The following is a 23,341-nucleotide window of genomic DNA, read 5'->3' as shown; positions in this document are numbered from 1 at the left end:
CCTAGTGGAAATCTGGGCATGTGCCTGTCCTAAATTACTGCTGAAACCACTCAGAGTATTAACACCAAACGATTAACCTGAATGTCCACCATGAAATGGAGTTCCTATGACAATCAATTTTCACCTTTTTCCCAGTAAAGGGGTGATTAATTGCATGTAATATTGTGTAAAGCTGAGTCAGGCCGAAGCTAAGTGGTATGAATTACATCAAAACATATTTGTCATGCACCCTGCTGCAGCTATTTTTTGCTGTACTCAACAAAATATGTGTTTTCGCATTTAGAACTTTAATTATTTCCTGGTTTGGGCAGTGGACAACAAATCGGCTTTGGCATATGAAACAAAACTGACTTTTCTTTTTATATGCGGGTTCTGACAGATGAGTTGTTGAAATGTTAATGTTGGCACTGGGAGGAAAAGTCAGAGCCAGTGCCCACAGAGCTGCTTTTCAGCTGTCACTATGGCACGAGCAGATCCAGCTGGCTCAACTCACCAAATTCATTTACACATCTGTTCTGTTGAAGTAAACATTAACAACATGTGACTTTTATCACATAATGTAATATAATATTATATGAGTGAGGAATGACAGTTCACTCAAATGCATGCTGTAAACCAATGCAAAGAGGAATTACTGTTGCCTCCCTGATGTTGATTATTTTTTCCTCCTCCTTTAAGTTGATAAGGCAAAAAAAAATGCTGTTTGTCATGTTTCCAAGGAACTGCAAAGCACAATACCAGTTACAAAGTACTGACACTAGTGTCCACCCAACAAGTCCATGACTGTCCGAAATCGCTCCCTACTCACTATATAGGGCACTATATAGTGGGGACGCCATTTTGTAGTGCTGTCTGAAACCTTAGTGAGGATTATTTACACCCTACACAGTGCACACAAAGTATCCCACAATGCATCACGAAAAGTAGTGTACAACCGATGGTCACTAACCAAAGCAATATATCCCATCATGCATTGCGGTCATGCTGAAAGAAATCAAATTAAAAGTCTCAAATTTGATTTAATAAAAGGCAGCGGCAAAGAAGAAAGTATTCAGCCTTGATTTAAAAGAACTGAAAGATGCAGGTACTTTGTATTGATTCATGTGGGAAATACGCTCAGTATAATATGTATGTGTTTATCACAAAAATACATGCACGTAGTTATTATTTTGAAAACCCACCAGCCGACTGATCTGGCACGTTTTAATTGTGCGACATTAATGACTATATAGTATATATAGTACTATATAGTCCTCTATATAGTAATTCCCTATATAGGGAGAAGTGAACAAGTGAGCGATTTTGGACACAGGGCATGTCTAAGTTATTATTATAGAAGGAGTGGATTAATCTAAAGAGACTTTCTGTAAACTGGGATGTATAGATGTTGTCCCCCCCCCACTCTCACTCGTTCACTCGGGTTTATTGACAGCATTGTGGCTGGCTGTTTTATGTCCCAGGGCTCCCTCATGTCTGTGTTACCTTCTGGCTCTTCCTTTTAGTGATGCTGTCATAGTTAGTCTTGCCGGAGTCCCTGCTTTCACTCAGTGCAAAAAGTATACTTTTCTTACTCTTTAAGTGGCATTGGGCATACCTAACAATCTGTCCCCCTCCTTCTCTTCCCTCTGTCTGTCCCTCTCTGTTGAGTTACATGTCGATCCTGAGACACCAGTGATGCTGACCTCTTCTGCTCCTCGGACCTGCCTGATTCATCCTGATGCCCTACTTCTGGCTGGAGTTTCATCACATCACTCCTGTAGAGGACGGCCCCATATGGACAGTCGAAAGTCACACTTAGAAGACACTCTGGACACTTACAGTAATGCATCTATGCCTGAGGACTACAGACGACATGCTAACTTTAGGACTGCAGTTGCCATGAATAGATTTGCACTCAAGTTTCCATCAGTTTATAACTTCAACAAAACAGACTTCATGTTAAAACTATAATGAATTTCCGGGTTTCAGTTATACTTTGTGACTACTCTATACAGGACACAGTTATAGAAGCAAATTATTTATGATCATGCTATCTGTTATCATCCAGATGAGAATGGGTTCCCTTTTGAATCTGGTTCCTTCTGAGGTTTCTTCCTCATGTTGTCTGAGGGAGTTTTTCCTTGCCACCATCGCCACAGGCTTGCTCATCGGGGATAAATTAGGGATAAACATGATTAGCTCATGCTGGAAGGCTTTAATTTCCTGCAAAGCTGCTTCGCGACAATGTCTGTTGTTAAAGGGAAACTGAAGTCATTTTTAAACTTGCTTTATTTCTTAATTCATCTCATTCATCTCATTATCTCTAGCCGCTTTATCCTTCTACAGGGTCGCAGGCAAGCTGGAGCCTATCCCAGCTGACTACAGGCGAAAGGCGGGGTACACCCTGGACAAGTCGCCAGGTCATCACAGGGCTGACACATAGACACAGACAACCATTCACACTCACAATCACACCTACGGTCAATTTAGAGTCACCAGTTAACCTAACCTGCATGTCTTTGGACTGTGGGGGAAACCGGAGCACCCGGAGGAAACCCACGCGGACACGGGGAGAACATGCAAACTCCACACAGAAAGGCCCTCACCGGCCCCGGGGCTCGAACCCAGGACCTTCTTGCTGTGAGGCGACAGCGCTAACCACTACACCACCGTGCCGCCCAATTTCTTAATTAACATGTTATTAAATTATGTTTTCGGTTTTAGTAACCTTATACTGTGACTCGTATTGGCAACTAATTGCAATTCAATATTGTACTTATCAGCCTATTTGGCTTTTAGCCATGTTGAATTTAGTTCGTTTGGTCCACAGCAGGCGTCGCTTATCCACGCGATCCTCACAAGATTTGTGTGAGACTTCGAAACGTGAAGTGTCAGCCAGGTGTCAGCGCCACCATTTTGAAAACTGTTTTCCAAACGAAATTTTGCACAAAAACGAGTTTAAATGATGATTACTGCCTACTTTTTTCAAACTTTCCTGATTGCTATCAAAACAAACACAACTTCCGACTTGATTATGTCAGCATTCGAAAGAGGGCGCGCGTGTCTTTTGACAACGTTGGCAGATATTGGTCACTTTGATTTCCACTGTACGTTTTACTTCTGTCCTACGATGTTTCGCACAGGTCTCAGCGAATCTCGTTTACGGCCATCGCTTTGACATATGGACTGATATATTACAGAGCATATTTCAAACACTCATAACTTGCTATAGCAGGGACAAAATAGCGATCAAAAATGCATTCCGATATTTAATAAAATGAGAGAAATGGAATTTTGATAATAAAAAATTTGCCTTCAGTTCTCCTTTAAAAGCGCTATACAAATAAACTTGACTCTGAGCTGTGAAAAAGACTAATATACATGTCCATACAAGCAGCGTACAAGTCTTAATCGCTTTTATAGCACATCGCGCTTGTTCGTGGCTAGTGATGCAGATGGAGCATGGCAACATGAAAAATCCGTTGGAGAGGCACTTTAAGGGGACAAACAATTATAAAATGTGGTTGATGCTATTTTCACCCAAGTGCAAATACATTATATGGCCTAAAGTTTGTGGACACCTGACCATCACATCCATATGTGAGGTTTCCCCAAACTGTTGCCACAAAGTTAGAAGCACACAATTGTCAAGGATGTGTTTGCATGCTGTAGCATTAAGGCTTCCATTCACTGGAACTAAGGGTGTATGTCCACGTAATGTTTTTTGAGTGCAACTGTTTCCAATGCAGAGAGCAAGAGTGAGAGAGAGAGAGAGAGAGAGAGAGAGAGAGAGAGAGAGAGAGAGAGCATGTCTCTGCATGCACTTACCTAGGGGAAAAAGTGCTGCACCCGGTGTCATTTTTCACAGCATTTTGAGCTGAAAATCTCTGAACTGCTCATAAAAGTGCTGGTGTCATCACATCACTGTCACTCCTTTTCATGCAAGTAATCACACAGCAGTTAGAGTGTTGACGTTTCAAAATTGTTGTTGTCAAAGAAATAAAACCGATGCACAGTGTGAGAGTGCTTTTTTGATGAAGCGCTAGGCTGAAGCGCTCTCCAGCACCCTGCTAGTACTTTTATGCCAGAAAAAAAATGCTATACACGCTCTAAGGAACCCAAACCTGTTCCACCATGACAATGCTAGTGTGCACATGAAGGTCCATGGTTTTCCAAGGTTGGACAGGAGAACCTTGAGCAGCCTACACACTCTGATCTCAACACCTTCGGGATGAACCAGAATACTGACTGCACCCCAGGCCTCCTCACACGACATCAGTGCCTGATTTCATTCATGATGCACTCTTGTGGACAAATCCCTGTAGCCAGGCTCCAAAATCTTGTGGAAAGCCTTCCCAGAAGAGTGGAGGTTATTATAATATAACATAATAGCAGGACAAAATCTGGAATGGGATGTTCAACAAGCACGTATGGGTGTGATGGTCAGGTGTCCACAAACTTTTGGTCATATAGTGTACATATTCTGTATAGCTGACGATTGGTATCGAAAAATAATGACCAGTAATGACGTTTCCACCAAATTCTATTGACAGGATTCAGTACTTTTCTGTTTCTGAATTGAAAGAAGAAAAAAAAATCTTCCTCATTCCTTTCCTCAGCCCAGTAGCATTTGTCTACATTAAAGGAAGTTCATTACTGAAGCTGTCTGTTCCAGACCTGGCCGTTATTACTCAGGTTTCATCACTGTTGTGATTCAGCTTTCTTTTGGCTTGAGCACTGTCCTTCCATAAATAATATATTCTGAAAAAAAAAAAAACCTCCCAAAAAACCCACTGTCCAATTTTTAGCTTAATCAACTCCAGGTTGTTTATGCAGAGAAAAGAAAATGGATGACGTTGATATAATACAGTAAATGCACAGGGGCGTGTGTGTGTGTGTGTGTGTGTGTGTGTGTGTAAGACAGTTCGGTTTGTGTGCTCTGCAGGAGGCCTATTTTCGAGCATCCTCTCTGCTTTGTGCAGTCCCTGCGGCATTGGAACGCTTATAAAATGGCATCCTGCTACCCAAACGATGCGCAGATGTACTGGCAGCACCTCATACTGTGGCTTTCTTGGAGATAGAGGTCTGTGTCCACATGGTGTGTGGCAGGAAGTTGGCAGAGCGCCAGGGTCTCGCATAGTGACCATGTGCTCCAAGGTCTGCTGCCTCTTTCCCCATAGTGCAGCTATCTACGTCAGCAAGGCCACAAATACCAGGACAGAGGACCTCCTTGGATCGGACACAGGGAGTGGTAAAATAACCATAATTAACAGTTATTCCACGAAATCGAGTCGTACATGAGCTGATAGCCAATGAGGCACGTATGACGAGATTGAGTGGAATCACTGTTTTATTCTATGCACGTTCACTGGATCTTGAGAAAAGCGCATTTTTCATTCATTCATTCATTCATTATCTCTAGCCGCTTTATCCTTCTACAGGGTCGCAGGCAAGCTGGAGCCTATCCCAGCTGACTACGGGCGAAAGGCGGGGTACACCCTGGACAAGTCGCCAGGTCATCACAGGGCTAAGTGCATTTTTATTTTTTGCAAATTCGATAAATAAAAACTTTTATACCAAACGTCCGACAAAATAATTTCTGCTTAGAATGTAAACAAACTGGCGAAATAACAGTTCAGGGCTTTCCCCAAAGCGTGGGCATCAGTGCCGCCTTGTCACCTGCACACCAAATAAATAAATAAATAAATAAATAAATACCATAAATTGAACAATGCAGAGTACTTTCCACACCTAAATATCTTCTATTCCCCTCTGAAAATGAGTAATAACTATAGAAATAGGAAGATATTGTAATATATAGGTCTAAACTATCCTGGTACTCAACTCAGAAGTGAAAATAAAGGGTTTCGCTGCATGCACAGACTGCCATTCATAACCACACATAAAACCACACCCTAGGCGCTGGCCACGAGATGGCGCTGTTGTGTGATTTGATTTTGATTCTGTTCCTGGCATCCTGGAATTGGAAAATGAAGAGGCATGCTATGAAGTGTTTTCATTTCAAATCTAATTTTTCCCTTTAAAATTCACCCCTTGCATCTTTGACAAGGTAAAAACCAGCAAATTTAAAGGAGAACTGAAGGCAAATGTTTTATTATCAAAATTCCATTTATCTCATTTTATTAAATATCGGAATGCATTTTTGATCGCTATTTTGTCACTGCTATAGCAAGTTATGAGTGTTTGAAATATGCTCTGTAATATCTCAGTCCATATGTCAAAGCGATGGCCGTAAACGAGATTCGTTGAGACCTGTGCGAGACATCGTAGGACGGAAGTAAAACGTACAGCGGAAATCAAAGTGACCGACATCTGCCAACGTTGTCAAAAGATGCGCGCGCCGTCTTTCGAATGCTGACGTAATCAAGCCGGAAGTTTTGTTTGTTTTGATAGCAATCAGGAAAGTTTGAAAAAAGTAGGCAGTAATTGTCATTTAGACTCGTTTTTCTGCAATATTTCGTTTGGAAAACAGTTTTCAAAATGGTGGCACTGACACCTGGCTGACACTTCACGTTTCGAAGTCTCGCACAAGTCTCGTGAAGATCGCGCGGATAAGCGACGCCTGCCGTGGACCAAACGAACTAAATTCAACATGGCTAAAAACTGAATAGGCCGATAAGTATAATATTTAATTGCAATTAGTGGCTAATACGAGTCACGATATAAGATTACTAAAACCGAAAACGTAATTGAAATAAGACGTTAATTAAGAAATAAAGCAAGTTTAAAAATTACTTCGGTTCCCATTTAATAATGTTGAATTGTGTCTAAATCAGACCCAGACGCCATCAGAATGCACCATTTGAAGTCTTTAATTTCAAAATTTTCGAGGGGAGCATGCCTCCGGACCCCCCTGAGCAGCCTTTGGGGCCCTCCATGCCAGGCTCCACATCAGTAAGCACTACTCTGATATTTGTTTCTGAGGAAAGCCCTGCAGTAGCAACTTGGGAAAAATGCTATAATAATAATTCTTGGAAAAAAAAAGATATGTTCTTACCCTCAAATACTTTTATTCCATATTTTGTTGTTTTTTTTCTGTTTTGGGGCTTTGTTTTCGGGTAGAGTTTTTATTTCATCTTCAGTTGGTTCAGCAACATGTGCCGCCATTTTGTTTTTCTCTACTCACAGGATATAAGCTGATAGCCTAGTAGTAGAGTAGCCAATCAGAGCACGCAATTGCTCATATCCAGTGAATGTGGATAGAATAATAACTTTTAATTAACCTTGTGAGAAACTTGAACATCAGATTTACAGACCTTTTAGATAAACCTTCTTGATAGCATTACCATTGAGACTGATGGAGTTATGATGCTTCGTTGCTCTCTTGTTTTTTTTTTTTGGAAATCAATGAATCAGCTAAATATTGCGAAGTATCAATGTAACAAAAGCTATAGTTAGTTTTTGTTTTTTTCTTTTTTATCAGACATCTAATTTTTGGGTTTGTTTACCTGACATGTTTCGACGTACAACTTCCGTCTTCCTCAGAGTGTCACCGGATGTTATTGGTGACGCATCTAGACAGTAGAAGGTGTGACCGACCTGTCAAACCAGACAGGAAGCAGACTTCCTGTCTGGTTTGACAGGTCGGTCACGCCTTCTACTGTCTAGATGCGTCACCAATAACATCCGGTGACACTCTGAGGAAGACGGAAGTTGTACGTCGAAACATGTCAGGTAAACAAACCCAAAAATTAGATGTCTGATAAAAAAGAAAAAAACAAAAACTAACTATATTTAATATAAGACATAATGAACGTAATCGAAAGAGTAACAAAAGCTACCTTTTTTAAAAATTGAGCTTTTCTTCTGTCTTGATTTGCATGAAACAAAACAATGTCAACACATAGGCCTTGTTCACTGCGATTCGTACAAACCTTTCATCTGATTAAGTTGGAAATTAAATCCTGCACATTCCTTTATAACGTACTTCCATATTTATTACTTTATCTTTTGTGTATAATGTATTCAAATATATTTCTCACAAGGATCGTCATGCACCCTTAACCAGAATAAAAGGACAAAACCTTTCAGATGGCCCAATGTAAGATTAGCGGTGCTAAATTGGCTCCATCTTTAAGTAAAGTTTATCATTATTAACCGGCCTTTTTATTCCTAAATTGCTGAGCTATATTTACCCCATTTCCAGTTGTGCTCTCTTTCACACCACGCACACGAAGCCACCTCAGTATGACGTGAACCAACCTGCTTGTCACAAACTAGGAGATGAAACACTGGACGGAGACAGCTCCTTGTCACCGCAGTCTTGACCCGAGGCTATGTGAGGTCAGTTTTCACTGAAACGCTCACTGGGTCTTCAGCCTCTTTTTCACACTTCAATGCCTGAGCAAGAGCAAGAACGCTGGCATTTGCCCAGCTCCAATTCCCCTTGCTTCACGCCTGCAGAAACATCTTAAACTCCCACAGCCGGCACACTTCAGCCCTGGTGTGGAGGTGAAGCCCATGCTTCTTCATCCGACTGCCACGGTAGCGGTATAAAAGCGAATTTCATTGATTTCATTCTCCTTATTCTGACTGCATGTGTGAGATTCAGCATACTGCTGTGAGGATATGACTGTGCAAACACTGTAGTACACGATAATTCAAGATGAATAACCCTAAACCATGCACATATGAGACATACTATATAATGCTACAGTGGTGCTTGAAAGTTTGTGAACCCTTTAGAATTTTCTATATTTCTGCATAAAACATGACCTAAAATATCATCAGAGTTTCACACAAGTCCTAAATGTAGATAAAGAGAACCCAGTTAAACTAATGAGACAAAAATATTATACTTGCTCATTTATTTATTGAGGAAAATGATCCAATATTACATATCTGTGAGTGGCAAAAGTATGTGAACCTCTAGGATTAGCAGTTAATTTGAAGGTGAAATTAGAGTCAGGTGTTTTCAATCAATGGGATGACAATCAGGTGTGAGTGGGCACCCTGTTTTATTTAAAGAACAGGGATCTATCAAAGTCTGATTTTCACAACACATGTTTGTGGAAGTGTATCATGGCACGAACAAAGGAGATTTCTGAGGACCTCAGAAAAAGCATTGTTGATGCTCATCAGGCTGGAAAAGGTTACAAAACCATCTCTAAAGAGTTTGGACTCCACCAATCCACAGTCAGACAGATTGTGTACAAATAGAGGGAATTCAAGACCATCGTTACCCTCCCCAGGAGTGGTCGACCAACAAAGATCACTCCAAGAGCAAGGCGTGTAATAGTCAGCAAGGTCACAAAGGACCCCAGGGTAACTTCTAAGCAACGGAAGGCCTCTCTCACATTGGCTAATGTTAATGTTCATGAGTTCACCATCAGGAGAACACAGAACAACAATGGTATGCATGGCAGGGTTGCAAGGAGAAAGCCACTGCTCTCCAAAAAGAACATTGCTGCTCATCTGCAGTTTGCTAAAGATCATGTGGACAAGCCTGTAGGCTATTGAAAAAATGTTTTGTGGATGGATGAGACCAAAATAGAACTTTTTGATTTAAATGAGAAGCGTTATGTCTGAAGAAAGGAAAACACTGCATTCCAGCATAATGACCTTATCCCATCTGTGAAACATGGTGGTGATAGTATCATGGTTTAGGCCTGTTTTGCTGCATCTGGGCCAGGACGGCTTGCCATCATTGATGGAACAATAAATTCTGAATTATACCAGTGAATTCTAAAGGAAAATGTCAGGACATCTGTCCATGAACTGAACCTCAAGAGAAGGTGGGTCATGCAGCAAGACAACGACCCTAAGCACAGAAGTCATTCTACCAAAGAATGGTTAAAGAAGAACAAAGTTAATGTTTTGGAATGGCCAAGTCAAAGTCCTGACCTTAATCCAATCGAAATGTTGTGGAAGGACCTGAAGCGAGCAGTTCATGTGAGGAAATCCACCAACATCCCAGAGTTGAAGCTGTTCTGTATGGAGGAATGGGCTAAAATTCCTCCAAGCCGGTGTGCAGGACTGATCAACAGTTACTGCAAATGTTTAGTTGCAGTTATTGCTGCACAAGGGGGTCACACCAGATACTGAAAGCAAAGGTTCACATACTTTTGCCACTCACAGATATATAATATTGGCTCATTTTCCTCAATAAATAAATGATCAAGTAGAATATTTTTGTCTCATTTGTTTAACTGAGTTCTCTTTATCTACTTTTAGGACTTATGTGAAAATCTGATGATGTTTTCGGTCATATTTATGCAGAAATATAGAAAATTCTAAAGGGTTCACAAACTTTCAAGCACCACTGTATATACAAAATATGGGATACTTTTTTTAGTCAGTCAAGCAAGAGAACATTCACTGCAGAAAACCAGATCTGTTTATGATATCATGGTTTCAAAGATTATTATTTTACGCTCATTATTGCAAGTGAATTCAATTGCACTCACTTTCAGTATACTTGTATATGGTCAGGCAAAAAAGAATGAACAATAATTGTTGTATCCAACAAATAAACAATACCAACAAACAAATAAAAACTTCTTGGAAAAACCTTGTCTGGTCATTAAAAATGAAAATCATGATCATTAAAAATTAGAGGAGATTTGCCACATAGAAGTGCAGTACTGTGCGAAAGTCTTCCGCACCCCATTTATTTTCATACAAACTTTGTTACGGATTTCTATTTTATGACTTCTACATTATCGAGTCAGTACAAAAACATTTTTAGAGTTCAAATGTTTGTTTTCCAGCACAAAATTAAATGTTAGAGAAAAAAAAAAGCTTGTATCTGAGCAGCATATTACATAAGAGAGCACTTTTCAGATTCAAAAAGAAAACATAATGAAGGCATACTGTATATGCATAGCATAACACAGTATATATGCTTGCTGTAGGTCAGAGCTACTTTTCCAAGTCTTGTACGTTATTTATTTAACAGTTATTCCATGAAATTGAGTCGTATTTGTGACCAATTATGAACTCGAGTGATGTAGCCGAGGCTGAGGAACTGTCAGAGTCAGAAATGATACACATACTGATGCCATTTCTACCTATGAGGTGGTTTTTTAACAGTGTTTTACAGTGTTTCTTGGGGCAGAGGTATTTAATTTAAAAAGAGAAAAGATAGAAACAGATATTTGAAGCAAATGGCACCGAGTTACATTCCTCGTTTATAGAGAAACTGAGTAACATTTAAAGGAGAACTGAAGTCATTTTTAAACTTGCTTTATTTCTTAATTAGCGTGTTATTCAATTACATTTTCGGTTTTAGTAAGCTTATATCGTGACTTGTACTGGCAACTAATTCCACTTAAATATTATACTTATCGGCCTATTCGGTTTTTAGCCATGTTGAATTTAGTTCGTTTGGTCCACGGCGATCTTCACGAGACTTCGAAACGTGAAGTGTCAGCCAGGCGTCAGTGCCGCCATTTTGAAAACTGTTTTCCAAACGAAATATTGCACAAAAACGAGTTTAAATGACGATTACTGCCTACTTTTTTCAAACTTTCCTGATTGCAATCAAAACAAACAAAACTTCCGGCTTGATTACATCAGCATTCGAAAGAGGGCGTGCACGTCTTTTGACAACGTTGGCAGATGTTGGTCACTTTGATTTTGACTGTACGTTTTACTTCCGTCCTACGATGTCTCGCACAGGTCTCAACGAATCTCGTTTACGGCTGTTGCTTTGACATATGGACTGATATATTACAGAGCGTATTTCAAACACTCATAACTTGCTATAGCAGTGACAAAATAGCGATCAAAAATGCATTCCTATATTTAATAAAATGAGATAAATAGAATTTTGATGATAAAAAATTTGCCTTCAGTTCTCCTTTAAACAGACGGGAACTGTCAGGGCCTTCTATGCCTTCAGAGAAAGCCCAAACATATCAGCATTTCAAATGTTATATTTAATTTCTTTCATTCTTTCATAATTTTGTTGTAATTATTCTCCTCCAATTCTAATTTGACCTCATCTTCTATCAAATTAGCTTCAGAAATGAAAGGGTTACTGTCCTGAAAACATTAAAATCGAGTTATCCAATAAGATTTTTTGTTTATTGTCTCTAGGTTGAGAAGAGTTTAGAGCTGGCTCACTCATTGGTTAGGACTTCATTGCCGAGACAGAAGACCATGGTAGTGTATGTTTATGTCGGAAGTGACAGATGAATTAACCAATCAGATTTTGATTTACAGTGGGAGGGACCAAAAATGTATCACCCTCGGCCTTCTCGAAGGCCAACACGAGTTTAACTGGTAGTCAGCGCAGCAGTGAAGTCACCTTCCAGCCGGTGTAGCGTTCATCAGTAGTGTTAGCGAATGCTAATAAAGTGGTCAAGCCAGTGCTATGGAGAACAAGTAGCACAGGCTAACGACCGAGAAACTAAGGCCAAGTTTACATTAGACCGTATCTGTCTCGTTTTCTTCGCGGATGCACTGTCTGTTCACATTAAAACGCCGGGAAACGGGAATCTGACAGGGCCCACGTATTCAACCCAGTTCGTGTCTGGTCCGGTGCTGTGTAAACATTGAGAATACGCGGATACGCTGTGCTGAGCTCTAGCTGACGTCGTCGTTGGACAACGTCACTGTGACAGCCACCTTCCTGATTTGCTGGCGTTGGTCATGTGACGCGACTGCTGAAAAACGGCGCGGACTTCCGCCTTGTATCACCTTTCATTAAATAGTATAAAAGTATGAAAATACTGCAAATACTGATGCAAATACTGCCCATTGTGTAGTTATGATTGTCTTTAGGCTTGCCATCCTTCCACTTGCAAGTGGTAAGTGACGCGCATGCCCGATATGCACTGGGATCACACACACAGCGGCTCAGTCCTGAATCACTGCTCGTGCACTTCACTCGCGCGCTCTGTGAGCTGCGCAGGGCCGGAGTGCACACCCTCCAGAGGGCACTCGCTGTTCAGGGCGGAGTGATTTGGAGCGCAGGATGCCTGCGGAGCCGAGCCGCTGAGGAGAAATTTACACATTTACACATTTCAACTTACGTGCCGTCTAATTAGTCATGTGATTAGTGTATCCGTGTATTAGCGTTGCTGTGTGCACGCGAATCGTGTATTGGCGTTGCTGTGTGCACGCTAATCGTTTTTAAAAACGTTAATCTGATGATCCGCTGATACGGTCTAATGTAAACCCCACCTAAGATTTCTGTCTCCAGACTCTTCTTCCACGCTGCATGCTCGCTACAGTATTGTTCACTCAGACTTAAGTATTCATTTGCCTATGGAATTTACTAAGTTACTTTTAAAATCAACATCGACAGCTACACACAACGGAGCGACCTGGCAGCCTCTCGCTAATCCCTTGCAAAATCCTTTGCCCTGTTGCTTTATTGGTGTCTGGCTAAGTTTTGGCTGAGCTCAAGTCCCAGCTCTAATAGTAACGGTTCACCACGGCAGATTTAAATGTCCAATCTTTTCAGTTTTAATGTGAGATTTCTGTCCAGCCAAAGATTTCTGTAAAACCAAATTCTCTCACCTGTTCTGATTTGCTTGCTCTGGATCTCTTGTCCCAATTTCATTATTTTTTTTATCCTTGACACTTTCCCACACTTGAGTAATTAGTGTGCAGCAAAATTCAAACCCTCAGATCTCCTGCAGTGAACCTGAGCACTTCTCCCTATGCTACTACTTGTAGTACATATGTTGTGAGGTAATAATTAATATTTTAACAATGTGAACATCTCATTAAAATCTGCTAACCTTATATGCAGTGCCTGAATTAAGAAGACGTTTCAGACAAAAACTAATTAGACGCGCTGTATTACGTTTCAGGATAAACAATGAGCAAGGTTTAAACTCACCTCAGCCTCAGAAAGAGAATGAAGGCAACCAGCAGGGCTCCGAGAGAGATGCAGTGGCCTAGGTAGTTTATAATCACGGCAATCTGGTAGTGCAGCTTGCTCTTTTTCTAAAGAATAAGGGCAAGGATTAAAAAAATATGTATTAGAAATATTTCCAGTTTGAACCAGGCAGTAATAGTCCATAGTTTCATACAGTCAGATGCAAAAGTTTTCATACCCTGAGAATAAAATAAAGAATACATTTGACTTACGGCAACGAGGATTTCAAAAAAGATCACAAGTCACAAAAAAAAAAAGAACATTCTTTAATATTCTAAAGATATTCTCGATATACAGTACTGTGCAAAAGTCTTAGGCACCGTATTTTTTTATTCCAAACTTTGTTACAGATTTCTGTTCGATGACTTCTACATTATGGAGTCAGTCCAAAAACATTTTAGAGTCCAAACGTTTGTTTTCCAGCACAAAATTAAATGTTAGAGGAGAAAAAGTGTTTGTATCTGAGCAGCATATTCTATAAGAGAGCACTTTTCAGATTAAAAAAGAAAAAATAATGAAGGCTACTGGGTTTTGGTGCAAAATGAAGAAGCGAGGGCGGCACGGTGGTGTAGTGGTTAGCGCTGTCGCCTCACAGCAAGAAGGTCCGGGTTCGAGCCCCGTGGCCGGCGAGGGCCTTTCTGTGCGGAGTTTGCATGTTCTCCCCGTGTCCGCGTGGGTTTCCTCCGGGTGCTCCGGTTTCCCCCACAGTCCAAAGACATGCAGGTTAGGTTAACTGGTGACTCTAAATTGACCGTAGGTGTGAATGTGAGTGTGAATGGTTGTCTGTGTCTATGTGTCAGCCCTGTAATGACCTGGCGACTTGTCCAGGGTGTACCTCGCCTTTCGCCCGTAGTCAGCTGGGATAGGCTCCAGCTTGCCTGCGACCCTGTAGAAGGATAAAGCGGCTAGAGATAATGAGATGAGATGAATATTGACTTTGTTTCATGTATTATGGCTTACTGCTTATAGTATTTTTTTTTTTTTAATGTTGAAACGTCACTTCATTATTTTTTAAGCCATTTTTGGTCTACACCATTTCTTTCCATGTGCCTCAGACTTCTGCACAGTACTGTATATGAACTCCAGATATATATTTTAAACTTATAAATGTATCCCTTATGAGCAAGCCGGAGGTGATGGTGGCAAGGAAAAACTCCCTGAGACGACATGAGGGAGAAACCGTGACACCTTGGGACTTATCAGCTAATGAGCAACTTATGAGTAGGCGCCTCAGAGTCATGTCTGAATTCATTATAATTTTAACATGAAGTCTATTTTGTTGAAGTTGTCGACTGTTCATTGATGAGCCAAAACTGTTCATCGCAATAGCAGTCCTGAGGCTATCCAAGGAAGAACATCCACAGCCATCTTTATGTGGTTTTGTGTGTGTGTGTGTGTGTGTGTGTGTGTGTGTGTGTGTGTGTGTGTGTGTGTGTAGCCATCCACATTAATCTCATTGATGTCCCTGAAGAAAATCTCTATTAAATTATCATACTGTGTATTCCACATTGCTCGTTGAGGGTAGGATGGAAAATATGAATGCAATTAAACATAATTATGTACTAGCAAAAGATCTTCAGCAGATCTTAAAGTCTGTTATGCACATGTGGAGAGGAACACACAGAATAATCACCCTTTTCAATATTGTATACAGTGTATATGTAGCTAGTTATTCTCTCCACGTTCACTGGATATAAGCAATCGTGCGCTCTGATTGGCTACTCTACTATTAGGATATCAGCTCATATACCATGAGTAGAGAAAAACAAAATGGCAGAGCGCATCAAGTCAGATATATCACTTTGTAATCAAGTATAAAAAGAAATAGCTCCTGTTCCACACTCCAGCCCAGTCAGTGACAGGAATGGACCTTTAAGTTGGTTTGCCAACTACCAAAAAACCCTAAAGAAGAAGAAGAAAATGGCGGAGCATGTTGCTGAACCAATCGAGGATGAAATAAAAACTCTACTCGAAAATAAAACCCAAAAAAATCTCATCTCTCTCTCTCATTATCTGTAGCCGCTTTATCCTGTTCTACAGGGTCGCAGGCAAGCTGGAGCCTATCCCAGCTGACTACGGGTGAAAGGCGGGGTACACCCTGGACAAGTCGCCAGGTCATCACAGGGCTGATACATAGACACAGACAACCATTCACACTCACATTCACACCTACGGTCAATTTAGAGTCACCAGTTAGCCTAACCTGCATGTCTTTGGACTGTGGGGGAAACCGGAGCACCCGGAGGAAACCCACGCCGACACGGGGAGAACATGCAAACTCCGCACAGAAAGGCCCTCGCCGGCCACGGGGCTCGAACCCGGACCTTCTTGCTGTGAGGCGACAGCGCTAACCACTACACCACCGTGCCGCCCCACCTCCAAAAATTTTTTTAAAAAGCAACAAAATATGGAATAAACGTATTTGATGGGAAGAACATATCTTTTTTTATTTTTCAAGAATTATTCTTATTATAGCATTTTTCACAAATCGTTACTGTCATTTTGCCGGCTTGTTTACATTCTAAGCGGAAATGATTTTGTTGGACGTTTTGTGTAAAGTTTTTAATTATCAAATTTTCAAAAAATAAAAATGTTCGGCTTCTCAAAATCTAGTGAATGTGGATAGAATAAAACAATTAATCCACTCAATCTCGCTGTACATGGCTTATAGCCAACTCAGTGACATGCGCCTCGTCAGCTATCAGCTCATGTACGACTCGATTTCGTGGAATAACTGTTAAATATTGTAGCTATGATTATTAATGTATGCTATATGGTTACTAATAATATCCATCCATCCATGATCTGTAGCCACTTATCCTGTGCAGGGTTACGGGCAAGCTGGATCCTATCCCAGCTGACTATGGGTGAGAGGCGGGGTACACTCTGGACAAGTCGCCAGATCATCACAGGGCTGACACATAGAGACAAACAACCATTCACACTCACATTCACACCTACGGTCAATTTAGAGCCACCAGTTAACCGAACCTGCATGTCTTTGGACTGTGGGGGAAACCGGAGCACCCGGAGGAAACCCACGCAGACACGGGGAGAACATGCAAACTCCACACAGAAAGGCCCTCATCGGCCGCTGGGCTCGAACCCAGAACCTTCTTGCTGTGAGGCGACAGTGCTAACCACTACACCACCGTGCCGCCCCACGATAATATTTAAGATAAAATAAAAAAAAACAGCATAATGCTCTTTATGTGCTCTACATCAACTGCAATTCCTTATTACACAATTGGGAATTAGTGTGTGTGTCTTTTCTGATTCAGCGCAGCCACTTTTCACTACTCTTAACAGTCTGAGACCCTCGGAAGCAAGATTATTTACAATTAAACCAGGCATTACAATTGGACCGAAGGTCATACCCATGATTTCTCAGTTTTGTGCAAATAGAAATGGCATGCCTGAACTTTATGCTAAAGGTTTTTACAGAGGTTAGTGTACATACATACATAACTGTACAGATTACCATTTGTCAACATGTAAGGAGAAAATAATCTCATCTCATCTCATTATCTCTAGCCGCTTTATCCTGTTCTACAGGGTCGCAGGCAAGCTGGAGCCTATCCCAGCTGACTACGGGCGAAAGGCGGGGTACACCCTGGACAAGTCGCCAGGTCATCACAGGGCTGACACATAGACACAGACAACCATTCACACTCACATTCACACCTACGGTCAATTTAGAGTCACCAGTTAACCTAACCTGCATGTCTTTGGACTGTGGGGGAAACCGGAGCACCCGGAGGAAACCCACGCGGACACGGGGAGAACATGCAAACTTCACACAGAAAGGCCCTCGCCGGCCCCGGGGCTCGAACCCGGACCTTCTTGCTGTGAGGCGACAGCGCTAACCACTACACCACCGTGCCGCCTAGAGAAAATAATATTAGAAAAAAATATGGATTTGGTTTTTTACTTTCTCGGAACAACATGGCATTTTCGCAGATATCTCCAGCAATAGTGGATGAGCCACACTGTATTTGTTGTTGTTTTTCAAACCATGATGCACATAGAGTTAAATAAAACTTAGCTGTATAGTGGTCATGTTATCCGTTATCAAGGCTGCCTATTCTGTCATATTATTGCAGCCTGAATACACAAAATACACAACAGACCCAAACACACCATTAAAAATGTCAAAACCGAAGGTCTGCTGGATGGAGATCATGATACACAGGCTTGTAAACAGATTGTAAGCAACTTCTGATTTTTGGCCAGCTGGATTTTATGCAAAAGGTGTCTCCCATTGTTTTTAAAACCTGACATTTAGTTGAATCATGGTGTTTTTAAACTCTCAAATTTATTTGCGGGCACATGTTTTGTATCACGGAAAATGAACTCGCTTATCATCTGCCCTGTTGCCCTGCACAAATGACATTCTTGGATCCAAGGAAGCATATGCCGATCACGTAATGAGCAGGTTTGCATGTGCGTGTGGGAGACACAGGGGCCAGTGCCCCCTTCATGTGCCTCCAGGCTGTGAACTCCTGCTGCACAAATACGTCACCCATTTCCTATGGCTCTCGCAATAAAGCAGATCTCTGAGGTGGACCCTGCTGGTGTTTTTAGACTGTGTGTGTGGCATGATGGTGCCTTCAGACCTGAAAGCTAGTGTTGGATTGTGTGGAAACAGCTATCTCTGTAAATGGTCAATAAATTGGCGACTGGTTAAAGTAAAAAAATAGCAGCACGACTAGCAATTTGATGACTAGAAAAAAAAAATCATGAAAGCTTTCGGAAAATAACCCATTCTGAAAAAAAACCCCCCAAAAACCTTAGCTTTAATCACAGACAAAAAGCTGAAGTCAGAAATATACAGTACCAGTCAAAAGTTTATACACCCCTACTCATTCACAAGTTTTTTGCATTGTGACTATTTTCTACATTGTAGAACAATACTGAAGACATCAAAGCTATGAAATAACACATCGCACATCAGAGGGGAACCGTCATAGACTGGTACCAGAATCCAGAATTGTGACACCCAAAGGCATTTTTGAGACAAAGTCGGCAAACAGTCTTATTTTGTCAATTTGGGTGTGCCGAATTCAAATCTGCAATATGCCGAGCTCTATCTGACCTCTGTTGATCTCTAGAGGTCATTGAACTTTGGGCCTGTAAACGTCTCAGCTGAACCCAGTTTCTCAGCTTTCTAAGGAATGAAATGTACTAAAATGATTAATGAAGTTAGCAAATGGCCTTGTTTGTGAAATGTTTGGGTGCTGAATTCATTTTTCATTTGTAAAACGACATATGACCTCTGATAACCTCAAGGTCATTAAACTTGGCCTATAGGCCTATGCATTTAACGGCATTTTTAAACTGACTTTACTCCCCCCAAAAGAATATGAACAGACAAAAAACAAATAGAAAGGAACAAATACAACATTAAATGCCAGTCCATGTACATGTGACTTACTTTTCACAATGAGAATGCCTAGGCGATCACCTTACATAACATTGCATTACATTTAGCGGTTATTGTTTATACAAAGCTACTGAAAAAAGGACAGATTCAGCAGCATACAAAATGTGGGGGCATACAGGGTATACAGGTTAATCAGGGTTAGTATATATGAGAGTTTTTTTCTTTGTTGTTTGTTTTTTGTTTTGTTTTAAACGGGGTAAAGCCTTTACAAAAAACAAACAACAAAGAAAAAAACTCTCATATATATACTAACCCTGATTAACCTGTATACCCTGTATGCCCCACATTTTGTATGCTGCTGAATCTGTCCTTTTTTCAGTAGCTTTGTATTAACAACAGGGCTTTGAACCAGAATTTTTTTCCTATTTGTTCGTTCCGAACAGAAACGGAATTTTAACGTTTCCGGTTTTGGGTTCCACCATTAAATAGACGTTCCCGAACCGGTTAGAACAAAAAAATTTCGTTCCCGGAACGGTTAATTACGTTCCCTGTCAGCTGTTTAACAAATGGCTATAAAATTATGTCTCTGTCTCATCCAGCTTAAGCCAAATGTAGGCTAATTCTATTACAACCTTCATTAAATAAGACAAGAAATAATTCAAAACAATTATTATTTCAAATGTTGGCGATTTGGATTCTCAGTATGTCTTCCCATCTACACAAACAGAAAAAGTGCCAAAAATGAAAGATAATTCGTTTAGTGTGTTACCAAAGGCTAGTCAGGCCCTATGCATTGATAGGCTAACAGAGGTTAACGTCATTTAATGTTCGTGAGCCTCTCATTAACGTGGACAAATATATTGATATCGTGTTTGAAATTGACGTTTTTGAATAACGATAGACTGCAATATTTACCTCTTATTTAAGATGTGGAGACGTGATAGTAGTCCACCCTCCCGCTCTCTCCATTCAGTCAGCGAACGTCACACAGGAAGTGAACCCCAGCGGGTCATAGAAACTTGCGCAGGAGAAGAATGACTTTATTTGTAGGCTACGGAAACTTTGAGGAACGAAATAAAAACCGGTATTAACCGGTTACCATTATTTTTAATAAGCGTTTCTGTTCCGGAACATAAAAAATAATAAAGTTTCTGGTTTCGTTTCTGTTCCATGTGAAATAGAAAAAGTTCCCGGTTTTCGTTTTCGTTCCTTGAACCGGTTCAAAGCCCTGATTAACAATAACCGCTAATAATTATCTCATCTCATTATCTCTAGCCGCTTTATCCTGTTCTACAGGGTCGCAGGCAAGCTGGAGCCTATCCCAGCTGACTACGGGCGAAAGGCGGGGTACACCTTGGACAAGTCGCCAGGTCATCACAGGGCCGACACGTAGACACAGACAACCATTCACACTCACATTCACACCTACGGTCAATTTAGAGTCACCAGTTAACCTAACCTGCATGTCTTTGGACTGTGGGGGAAACCGGAGCACCCGGAGGAAACCCACGCGGACACGGGGAGAATATACAAACTCCGCACAGAAAGGCCCTTGCCGGCCACGGGGCTCGAACCCGGACCTTCTTGCTGTGAGGCAACAGCACTAACCACTACACCACCGTGCCGCCCCTTCATTATAATTATTCTCTTCTAATTCGGACTCATTTTCTATCAAATTTGCTTCAGAAAATATTAAAATCGAGTTATCCAGTGAGATTTTTTTGTTTGTCGTCTCTAGGCTGAAAAGAGTTTAGAGCTGGCTCACTCATTGGTTAGGGCTTCATTGCCGGGACAGAAGGCCATGGCAGTGTATGTTTATGTCGGAAGTGACAGATGAATTAACCAATCAGATTTTGATTTATAGTGGGAGGGACCAAAAATGTATCGCCCTCGGCCTTCTCGAAGGCCAACGCGAGCTTAAATGCGAGTCGGCGCCATCAGCGCAGCAGTGAAGTCACCTTCCAGTCGGTATAGCATTCATCAGTAGTGCTAGCGAATGCTAATAAAGCGGTCAAGCCAGCGGTATCGAGAGCAAGTAGCGCAGGCTAATGACCGAAAAACTAAGATTTCTGTCTCCGGAATCTTCTTCCACGCTGCACGCTCGCTACAGTATTTTTCACCCAGACTTAAGTATTCATTTCCCTTTGTAATTTACTTAGTTATTTTTAAAATCAACATTGACAGCTACACACAACGGAGCGACCTGGCAGCCTGCCGCTAATCCCTTGCAAAATCCTTTGCCCTGTTGTTTTTTTGGTGTCTGGCTAAGTTTGGCTGAGCTCAAGTCCCAGCTCTAATAGTTTGCCACTGTGGAACATATCTGGAATTATGTGGTAAACAAAAACGTGTTTCATATTTTATATTCTTCAAAGTAGCCAGCGTTTACCTTGATGATGCTTTGCACACTGTTGGCATTATCTTAACCAGCTTCATGAGGTAGTCACCTGGAATGCTTTTCGATTAACAGGTGCCTCATCAAATGTTAATTAGTGCAATTTCTTGCCTTCTTAAAGCATTTAAAATAGAACAGTAAATAATAAAAAAAGACAGTAAATAGCCCTATTCCTAGGGTGACCACCTGTCCCGCATAGTGCGTGCGCGTACAGCATTTGAAGCCGAATTTATGCGTCCCGCAAATTCAGAACGTGTCCCGCATAATCGATGCTTGCTGAGGGGGATGTCGCTCTCCCCGGGCCACCCAGGCAGCCAAACGAATATTACTTGACATTTCAGCACACCGCCGTCGCCACTATAGACTGTAGAACAAAACCACACACCCCTCACAACTGACTGGTTGTTGTCAACTTTTTGTTGTTGCCATGACACCGCACTCACGTGCACAGACAGTGACGAGGGACGCAGGTGCAACGCATGCATTGCTTTCATATTAAAAAATGGAGAAAGGTACCGGGGAGATGGCAGGTGAGGCACCGCCACCTCCAGTTAAAAAGAGAAGGTGTATGTACAGGAAAGAGTGGGAAAATGAATATTTGTGGCTGAAAGGGGTTGAGGGGGATACCGAGAGGGCTTTCTTTGACCTTTGCAAAACATCTTTCTCAATCGGACATGCATGCATGGATCTTAGTTCCATGGCGGGGAATACGATGTGAAACGACACAGGCTCGCGGAGACTCACAAGAAACGTGTGCAACAGAAAGAAACGTCTAAATCTATGGATGCTTTCCTCCGACCTAAAAACGACTCTCTAGCTGACAAAGTGACTGCGGTTGTGAGTTAAGAGACTTTTTCTACTGTTTCTGTGGTGCTGAGCCACTACAATTCCTGTTAATCCACTGAAAACTAAATGGAGACTTGTCACTATTCCTGCTGTACTGATGCACTGCAAAGCCTCAGACTCAATATTATATTATGATTGATTTAAAGTGAATAAATTGTAATGGAAAATAAATAAAATTGAGTAGCTTCAGTAAATCATAAGTGGAAGTGTGTCTGTCAAGTCATTGAATGGTCAAAATATTATGAATGTTTATGAAAAAAAACCCACATTTGGTGGCCTGTTCATGACCATACATCACCAATAACAGCAGAATAGGGTATTATTGATATACCATGTAAGGTAGTATGTGCTAGAAATGGGTAAACCACTATCTGTGAGTCTTCCAGCGGCCGGCGCGGCGCATTGGGGGCGGCGTCCCACATTGTCCCTCAAAAACATACCCCTTGCCCCCCCTTGGGCTTATGAGCAGGTGGTCACCCTACCTATTCCACAACTGTAGTAAGCCATATTATGTCAAGAACCGATCAACTAAGTAAAGAGCAACGACATCCATCATTACTTCAAGACATGAAGTGTCTTTTAATTAATAAAATAAAGAAAAAACATAGAATGGGTAGGTGTGTCCAAGGACGCGTTATCATAATGGGCTTCATGGGCAGCTGCCCAGGGCCTCGGCCACTAGGGGGCCTCGGAGGTAGCGAGATCGGAAAATATGAAACGATATTTTCAGAAGTTTTGATCATATTGATAACATTTTTGATGCATTTCGCCACCCGTAAGGAAGCCCACCTTGTCCTGTCGCATAAATCACCCGTCATTGTCTATATGATCACTGTCCACCATGTCTTCACACGCTACGCCAGCTTGAGTTCAATGATTTAATTAATGA

The 23,341-nt window shown here is 41.3% G+C and overlaps 1 protein-coding gene across 3 annotated transcripts in view; it reads right to left on the bottom strand.

Moving 5' to 3' along the window:
* The window catches only part of crhr1 (corticotropin releasing hormone receptor 1), a 389,999-nt gene that overhangs the window by 110,743 nt on the left and 255,915 nt on the right, over positions 1-23,341 (bottom strand). For all 3 annotated transcript variants that reach the window (XR_009650889.1, XM_060901899.1, XM_060901900.1), the window contains exon 6: positions 13,793-13,899. Coding sequence is in view for 2 of the 3 variants with exons in the window: in XM_060901899.1 (XP_060757882.1) it covers positions 13,793-13,899 (107 nt within the window). In the remaining variant the exon portion in view is untranslated. The remainder of the gene's footprint in view (positions 1-13,792; positions 13,900-23,341) is intronic.

The sequence above is a fragment of the Neoarius graeffei genome, chromosome 20, assembly GCF_027579695.1.
Source record: "Neoarius graeffei isolate fNeoGra1 chromosome 20, fNeoGra1.pri, whole genome shotgun sequence".
NCBI classification, from domain to species: domain Eukaryota; kingdom Metazoa; phylum Chordata; class Actinopteri; order Siluriformes; family Ariidae; genus Neoarius; species Neoarius graeffei.
This window is presented reverse-complemented; position numbering and strand designations above follow the sequence as displayed.